Genomic DNA, 9,168 nt, shown 5'->3' on the forward strand with positions numbered 1-9,168 from the left:
CTGCTTTCTTTCCCTGAGCGAGGGGATACCCACAAAGTGGCGTAGATGACACAAATGAGATAAACCGATCGTGGAGTACAATTTATTGATCAAGAAGAAAGAAGAGGGAAGAACATCATGGAATCCGAGTCAGCTAACAAGGATGGATGAAATATAAAGGCAAGGGATTGCAATTGCGAAAGATTTCTTAGACGCGTTTCCGGAGCAGGTGCTAGAATTTTCATCTATAAGTGATGGGGTTCACTACAACATTGATGTGTGAATCAAAACTAAGAGAAATTGTCTTTAATGGGATAGTTTCTACTGAGGGTGTAAAATTAAAGAAGTAGGTGATAAAGGATCAGATGCGTGCAACTCAGAGCAAGCATAACTCTTATGCATATAAAAAAGGGAGGTCACTTGAGTTTGAGGCAGCTGACCATGTATTCCTTAAAGTTACACCTACAACTGGTATTGAGAGAGCTCTCAAGTCGAGGAAGTTGACTCCTAGATTCATCGGGTCGTACCAAATCACGAAGAGGATTGGACCAACGGCATACGAGATTGCTTTGCCACCTCACTTGGCAAACATGCACAAAGTCTTCCACGTATCACAACTAAGGATGTACATTGCAGATCTTACCCATGCACTAGAGCAGAATGATGTCCAAGTGTGCGAGGATCTAACCATTGGAGTGGTACCGGTGAGAATCTTGAATTCTCAAGTCAAATAACTCAAAGGGAAGGAGATCCGAACTATGAAGGTTTTCTAAGACGAGGCAACCCAGGAGAGGACGTGGGAGATGGAGGATCTCATGAGGAAATCATACCCACACCCATTTTTTGGTAAGTCCTATTTTTGAGGACGAAAATTTTTAAGGTGGGGCTAATGTAAGACCCGGGAAAAATTAATTAATTAATTAATAAATGCGAGTAGTGGGAGCCTTTATGACATTTAATATTGATTGATGTGATGTGGAAGAGTACTATCTCAAATGATTGAGAGTACTTGATTGTGTGAAAAGACTTGGGTTCGAGTCTTATGTATGCTAATTATGTGTGATTTAATCTATTATTATTTTTAATAATATGCTTGATCATGTTGAGTGATAATATAATCATAGAATTATATTAATCATCACAAAACATGAATTTGGTTAAATGGTTGTGTATTGAGTTGGCATTGGTATGGTCATGGGTTCAAACCTTGGTGGAACCATATTAAGCTTCTTTTTTTTGCCAAAATTCCTTGGGGCATAAAGGCGAAGGGGCATAGGAAGAGCTCATAATGGAATTTGAATGGCAATTACATTCATTTTAATGCCATTTTCGTTTTTGGCCATTAACCACAATTAAGGACCATAATAAAAACGCAAACTAATACAATTGGAAGAGTTTTTTAGACTGGAAAATTATAGTGTTGTAAGGAACACGAATTTAGAGGAAACAAAGTGATTAGAGACTAAGCAAAGGAGCTGAATTGGGTTGGAGCCAAGGGAGGAAATTGGTGATCAAGGAAGAACTCTAGAATCATCCTTTTTAAAGCGAGGAATCCAGGTTAGGGGAGCTGAGCCTCGTTAATTTTGTGTTTAAGATTAATTGCATGTTGTATAACATGATTATATATGATTATCCTCTATCTTTGCTTAAATTTCGTGTTTCTGGAATTTTTCCAGAAACCGCTTGGCAGACGATGAACTACCGCCAGGCGACTCATGCATTTTTCTAGTTTTTGTGCATCTGCTATGAATCGCCTGGCGGATGATGAACTGTCGCCAGGCAATGCGTGCCAGTTTGGCACGATAGTAGTGTTTCTTTTGTGATTCAGGGTTGTTCTGCTAAGGAAAATGTGGTCTTAGGAATTGTTTATAATGTAAATATTTCATAAGTGGCAAATCGTGAGGTAAAGGGAAGTAATTGGGTGAGATATTGATTATATGAGTATTAGGTTGAACCATTTGGAAAATTGGGGCTTTTAAATTAAGAGATGATATGTTGCATAAAAATAATCCGAATTGAATAAATATGATGTGTGCACCATATAATTATGTCAAGACGAATGTGGGAAGGGTTGATTTAGGGTTTTGGGGTTTACGCAAGTGCAGAACAATCTGGGATTTTTCCAGAATTGTATGCGCCGCCTGACGGCTCATGAACTGCCGCCAGGTGACTCATGTCGAAACAACCCAATTTTTGGGTTTTCTGTTAAGAATCGCCTAGCGGTGAAAAGTTGCCGCCAGGCGATACACGTGGTGTTTTGTTCACGAAAAACGTTGTTTTCCGTACTTTTCGTGCACAGGAATCGCCAAGCGGTATTTTAGTCCCGCCAGGCGCCACATCCTTACTTTTGGGCGCTAGGCGCCAACATTTTTTTTCTAGTTTATGCAGTTTTCATAAAATTACATTTTCCGGTTCGTTAACCGTCCGATTTAGGTAAAATTTTGATAGGTGGTCCATAACATGTGGTTCTTCATTTTGAATGATGGAGATTGGATTTGGAGGTTAGTAGCTATAGATATGCATTACTTAATATTGCTGATTTCGGAGTCTGTAAAATACATGAATAAGCTCTTGTTAAGTTCAAGTAACTTCTAATGAAGCATGATTGGGTTATGCAGTGAGTCTGTATCAATTTGAATGTTCCTTTGGGTTAGTCATATGTGGAGAATTGGTTTGGTGAAGGCATGGATGTCAATATTAAATTGCATTGGGGCATAAGATCATGTGGTTAAAATTGTTAGAGTGATGCTACTTATATTTTGTTTGAGCATGCTTGGGATGGTCTATATGACTAGGGGATGAAAGCACATGTCAGGTGCTATAAGGCCTGGAACAATATAGATGGCAATGCCTTTCATTAGGGGTACTCTAGAATGAGGGCAAATGAGAGTAACCTATGTGAAGTGTGCTTGAACCTAAACTGAAACTAGTACTGTGCAAGTACTGGTGTAGCGCCTGGCGGTGGTGATCGACTCGCCAAGTGACAACGTAGAAACAGGGGGTTTTGGATCACGGTGGCGCCTGTCGGTAAGGAAGGGTGCGCTAGGGGAGTCTGCAGTTTAGTAAATACTAAGGCACGTGGTGCTTGGTGGCACAGGAAGTCCTGCCAGGCGATAGTTGCAGTGGCAGTAAAGACTAAGGTGCTTAGCTCTTGGCGGTATGTGTCCCCCGCTAGGCGATCTGGAAGCAGATTAGTGTTATACTTGCTATGATGTGCGTGATCTACAAGGCTTCTAGGATATCTTAAAGGTCAGCTTGCTGCTGTTCCTTGAGTTGAGCTCGGAACGTATCCTTCCAATTGAGCTTGGGATAGGGGTTAAGCACGTGACATTCCTCGAGTTGAGCTCGGTATGGCGGATGAACACGAGGAACCCTTGAGTTGAGCTCGGGTTGGCGATTGTTGCTAGTATGAGTGTGCCGGTTGTGACCAGTACGGATGGGTCTAGATAGATTGCCCTCCTCAGTAGTTAGCTGACGAGTTTGGTAATCTTGGGACGTTACGGTGTATGATCCTTAGCAATGGTTTCCCGCACGTGTTCTATTGATTGTGGCCAATAGGTACGGCAGCAAGACACCTTGGGGTACTCACTAGAGGACGTAGAACATGATTGACATGGTTATAGCCATGTGGTATGGAATCAAAGGAAGAGATTCCTTTGGTGTGTTTGTGTGATATATATAAATGTGTTTATATTTATATGTTTATTCTTTTAGCTCACCCTATCTGCTTGTGTTTGGCGATGATCGTATACGTGGTATACGTGAGCAGATGGTATTGCAGGTGGATCTGGTGAGGCATAGAGCCGGAGCGGGGCAGGTCTTAGGGAAATTTTCTCAGAGTTTTTACATTGTCTTTATGATTTCAAATCAGTTGTAATTTTTTATATTACTTGACTATTTGTTAATGATAATAGTAATTATATTCAAGGATTTTGGAATTATTATTGAAGTAAATAAAGTTTTGAAATTTCCCACGTTTTTGGGAAATGGATTTATAATTAATGAGTTTTTATTTTCTTATTTTATTTTATTATTTAAACCCGTGATATCCTGACGGGATGTTACACCATTCACGTCTAAAACTTTGACATTAGAAGATTAAGTTGTCTCTTGGAGTGTAAAGAGCACATGACTTGAGTTCCAATTGTTACATTAAATTGCAAACAAACATTCTGGTGGAGGTTATTTCATGGTCTTTGTAATTTAAATTTGGTAATATATGTGTCTGCAACTGTAGTGTTTGCTTTATGTTGAATTTTCTAGGTTCTATGTTATGTAGTGATTTAACTAGATTTGGTTTTTATAGTCCAATATTTGACGTCTCCAGTGATCTCACCATCGAAGTAGGACCATTAGCCTTCACACTTCACAAGGTAAAAAAACTACTAGCCATTTAGATAAGAGGTTTAATATTCTTCATGGTCTTCTTTGGTCGAGAATCTTAAGAGTTCGTGAATATTTAACAATTTTATGAGTTGATTATTACTTTTATTTTTATTTTTCTATAAAACATATATAACCAATATTAGTCCACTAACACTAATGGCTAGTACGTGTATAAAAAAAGCCATGAATGTAATGTTGCATGGTTTTGTTGGACTGATATGGTATGGTTTCTTCATTGTCTCCTTGCACGACTTAGTCTAAATACATAAAAAGAAAGAAAATTATAATTTTAAAACAAATGTATTATGTGTGTCATTACAGGACAATGTTTCACTTCAACAACCACAAATATAGGTGAAATAGAAGTTTTTAAGGTGAGTAGATTTGAATTCATTTGGAAACAAGTATTCTATTTTTTAATTCAATCATTGTTTTTTATGTATATTGTATGAATATTGTTCTGTTTTTGTTTTCGATGACTTCTTAGTATATTGAGTTGGCATTCCTAATATGAGTGTAATGAGTATACTTTTTTGCTAGTATAGTTTTTTATAAAATATCATTGTTGTTTTGTTTAGATATCTTTTTAATGGATAAATCTTGGATTGCTAAGCCTCAAAATACAATTGAATATTCAATTGGTTTAAAAAAAATATTAGATTTTGATTTTGAGAATGAGGTTACTAGGGATAAAATTCAATGCCCATGTACCAAATGTGGGTTTATCAAATGACAAACTAGAAGCATAGTTGAGGAGCACTTGATTTTAAATGGAAACCCTTCGCCAAAAATTGTTATATGGAATCTTCATGGTGAGAAACAATAAGTAGATATTTCTAGAAATGAAGATGATATATAAGAGGCGTTTCATTTTGAGAATCCAATGGAAACAATGATAAATGAAGCATTTGGCCATTCTAGGCAAGAAAGTACTAATATTGGCAGATCATAACCATTGGGTGTAGATCATGTTTTGAATGAAAGGCCAAGCACCACGCCAAAATTAGTAATAGACAATGCCATTTAGACAACATTTATTTAATTAACTGCTATATATCAAAACACGGAACAAAAGACAATGCTTTATTAAATAAACGTTATAAAAATGACTACACATAGATAACACTTTTCTTTTTCAAAAGGCACTATCTATATTTGTTTTATAGTTTTTTTTAAAAATATATATTTTAATATAAACTAATAAAGATCATTTGTAGAGTTAAGCATTATCTATGTGATGTTAATAGACAATGTTTAAGTAAAAAAACACTATCTATTTTAGCATGATTTCCCTGCTTCTTTTGCATTAAAAAAATGTTTCAACCTCCACTCTCACTCTCGACTTTCATCCCTACATGCATAACACAACTCTCACTCACGTGTTTTAGCCTTAGGACTCTCACTCTTGCATTTTTCCATGGTCGTCCACTGAAAATGTTAGTAAGTTTAGGGTTTTGATCTTTTTAAGAGTTTTGATTTCTCATTTCTTGTTCGTCCAATGAAAAGTTCTTGATTTAGAGTTTTTTTTTAGCATTATGATTTTTTATCTTGATTTCGCATTTTGATTTGGCGTTTCTTATTCTTCCATTGAGATATTCTGAATCGCATTTGGGTTCTGGTGTCATTCTCTACTTTCGTCCACTATTAATGTTGTATGAGAAAAAGGTAATCAAACTTCGGATTTCTTTTATTCTATGTTTTGATTCCATTGTTAGTTGGATTTTGAATTCTCTGTTTAACATGGAAAACCTGCAACGAAATTGATAAAAGTTATTCATGTTGGACCAAAAATGGTGAAAATAGAAAAAAATGATATAGATCTTGATTTGCATGATAATACAAGTTATGCACCCAAGAGATTGACATAACATATGAGTTAGACCAAGTTAAGGATATTTCAAACGTTATCAAAGAGGATATGTGATATTGTCCTCAGATGTTTGATAGGTTGACAACGAATGCAAAAACACCATTGTATAATAGTTGTACTAGTTTCACAAGACTATCAATAGTGTTAAAATTATTAAATTTGAAAGCAGGAAATGGATGGTCTGATAAGAGCTTTACTGAATTACTATCACTTTTAAAAGATATGCTACCACAAGATAATGTGCTTCTTGGTCGAATGTATGAGACTAAAAAATTGTTAAGCTCTATTATGATGAGCTACGAGAATATTCATGCTTGTCCAAATGACTGCATTTTATTTTTCAAAATGAATATGCACCATTGGATAAATATCCTAAATATAGGGAATTTCTAAGTATCTAGGTCGTGTTAGGGCAATGGATTTGGAGTCAATCACAAAGATTATTTCCCGCCCAAAAAGCATTATACTTCTTAAGAAGATGATACAATGACTGCTCAAATGAAAGACATGACTGAAAGAATGGTAGCAATGGAGACTGAGATTATTTCACTTTAGAAAAAGAACATATAAAAAAAATATAGAAGATCCTGGTATTGGTGTCAATAGTGGCCAAGGGAGTTGTACAATTTCATCAAATAGTTTTCCTGAGGTAACTAACTTTTCTACGTTAGCTTCAATGTTATTGTGAACTTTTTACTTTAAATTTGCAATAGCTCTCTATATTTGTTCATTGTAAATATTTTATCTTATAATTATATTTTATAATGTAAGGGGTCTCAAGTTGTAAATTGTTTATACCATCACCATTACTTTGCTTGGTTGCCCGTGGGTTGCATAATATTAAAAGTAATACACTACATGATAGATCTCTACCTAATGGATTTGCAAAAAGTTAGCATAGATATTACTGTGGAGCCAAATGTATCCTGCCTATACCTAATGCTAATGATGACATTATGACAATAAGACAAGCAATAGGTTTATTAATGGCGTGGCCGATCAATCTCTTAAAGTTTGTTGATGTGGTATGTTTATATAACTATATTAATTCATAATTATTTATGTAAATATTTTATTTATTACCTCACTTGTTTAGTTGATGATGTTTTAGGATTCCACTCTATCTAAAGAGAAAAAGATCAACAATGCAAATGGATCGGTCGCACCTAAAAGAAAATGTCACGGGAAAATGACTATTCAACATATCACTCATAAAGTGATTCATCCCAATCTTCCTCAATGGTGCTACTACCTCTCTTCATACGTGAAATCAAAGCTTACAAAGTAGATTAGATTCATAGGAAGTAAATTTTATATTAATATATTGTATTAATTAAATTATTTAGTTTCACAATTTCAAATTCCCACTAAAACTTTCAAAATTTTTGTTTTACATTCTTCGCGGTTTATTGTTAGCTCCAATTTTGGGGTTTATTGTTTGCCCGAAACCCATTCTTCCTTCCTCTATTTTCTTTCATCTTCCACTTATTCATCATACAAAGATTTCAGTCTTCAACAATTTTTCATTCAACTTCCCATTTTTCTTCGACAGCTCGACTCATTTCCCCATTTCTCTCTCGACCTTGAGTGAAAAGCCCTAATTTGGATTCTGGGAAGTTTGGGGGAAGGTATTTCCACTTTTAGTTTTTTTCCCTTATCATCACATCACACTCACACAAAGACGAGAGGGTTGGAAAGACCATGAGGAGACCAAACGTGGAACTCACAACGAAGAACGCAAGAGTGTAACATCCCTAAAGAATATTACTTAATTAATATATAAAGATATAAAAGAAGTTTAAACGTTGCAATATTATTGATGAAGGATTGACCCCAACCAAGGATGGAAGCACATGCTTAAGAAGACTAAGCATGTTTAGAAAGGAAGTTCACTAATCATTCATCCCTTTCATTTATGTTTGTTATTTTTGATTCACAAAGTTGACTTAGTTGAATCAACTTTAGTTGACTTGTTGACCTTTGACCGGGTTTGACTGGTTGACTATAGTTGACTTGACTTAAGCCAACATGCTAATCTATGTTTATTTGCTTTGTAGGTTAATTAGGAGTAAGGAAGCAATGCTAGGTGGCACATAGTGATTGGGGAGCATAAATTGATGATGGATTGACCCCAACCAAGGATGGAGGCACATGCTTAAGAAGACTAAGCATGTTTAGAAAGGAAGTTCACTAATCCTTCATCCCTTTCATTTGTGTTTGTTATTTTTGATTCCTTAAGTTGACTTAGTTGAATCAACTTTAGTTCATTTGTTGACCTTTGACTAGGTTTGACTTGTTGACTATAGTTGACTTGACTTAAGCCAACATGCTAATCTATGTTTATTTGCTTTGTAGGTTAATTAGGAGTAAGAAAGCAATGCTAGGTGGCGCATGGTGATTGGGGAGCATAAATGATGTGGAGGAGAGAATAAAGCAAAGGCATAAAGCATAAAGTAAAAGGCATAAAACAAGTGTACCTATGTACCTTGGGTCTCCTTTGTTTTTAGCATACTTTGGCCATATTTTGGAGACATATGAGACACATTCTTTGCCTCCTTTTGTGCTAGAACGAACCTAGCCTTGCACACACCATAGTTAGCTCTTTTGTCTCTTTTTTTTTGTAACCTTATTTGACCTAGTTTCTAGAAGCTAGGGTTAGGTTTTTGTAGAGACATCCTTAGGTATCTTTTATTTGCTTAGAGGCCCCTAAACTCTTCTATATAAGGGGTGCTCCTAGACATGTAAAAGAGTTGAAGTTTTCTTATTCTTGTTTTTTCCAAGTATTTAAATCTTGCTTTCACTTGATGTCTTGCTTGATGTAAGCTCCATGAAATTGATTTTGGCCTAATACTTGAGGAACTAAGTGTCCAAGCCACCTAAAACTCTTTCTCACCATTTTATGAAACTAGTTGTGAAATAAGAAAATTTTGCAC

General features: G+C 35.7%; 1 protein-coding gene across 1 annotated transcript; it reads left to right on the forward strand.

Moving 5' to 3' along the window:
• Positions 1–344: 344 nt before the first annotated feature.
• LOC146885668 (uncharacterized) lies at positions 345–713 on the forward strand. Its single transcript, XM_085675040.1, has one exon. The coding sequence runs from the start codon at positions 345–347 to the stop codon at positions 711–713; it is 369 nt and encodes a 122-aa protein (XP_085531166.1).
• Positions 714–9,168: the final 8,455 nt, after the last annotated feature.

Source organism: Vigna unguiculata, chromosome 6, assembly GCF_037176805.1.
Source record: "Vigna unguiculata cultivar grain cowpea cultivar isolate G323 ecotype 2 chromosome 6, ASM3717680v1, whole genome shotgun sequence".
Classification (NCBI taxonomy): domain Eukaryota; kingdom Viridiplantae; phylum Streptophyta; class Magnoliopsida; order Fabales; family Fabaceae; genus Vigna; species Vigna unguiculata.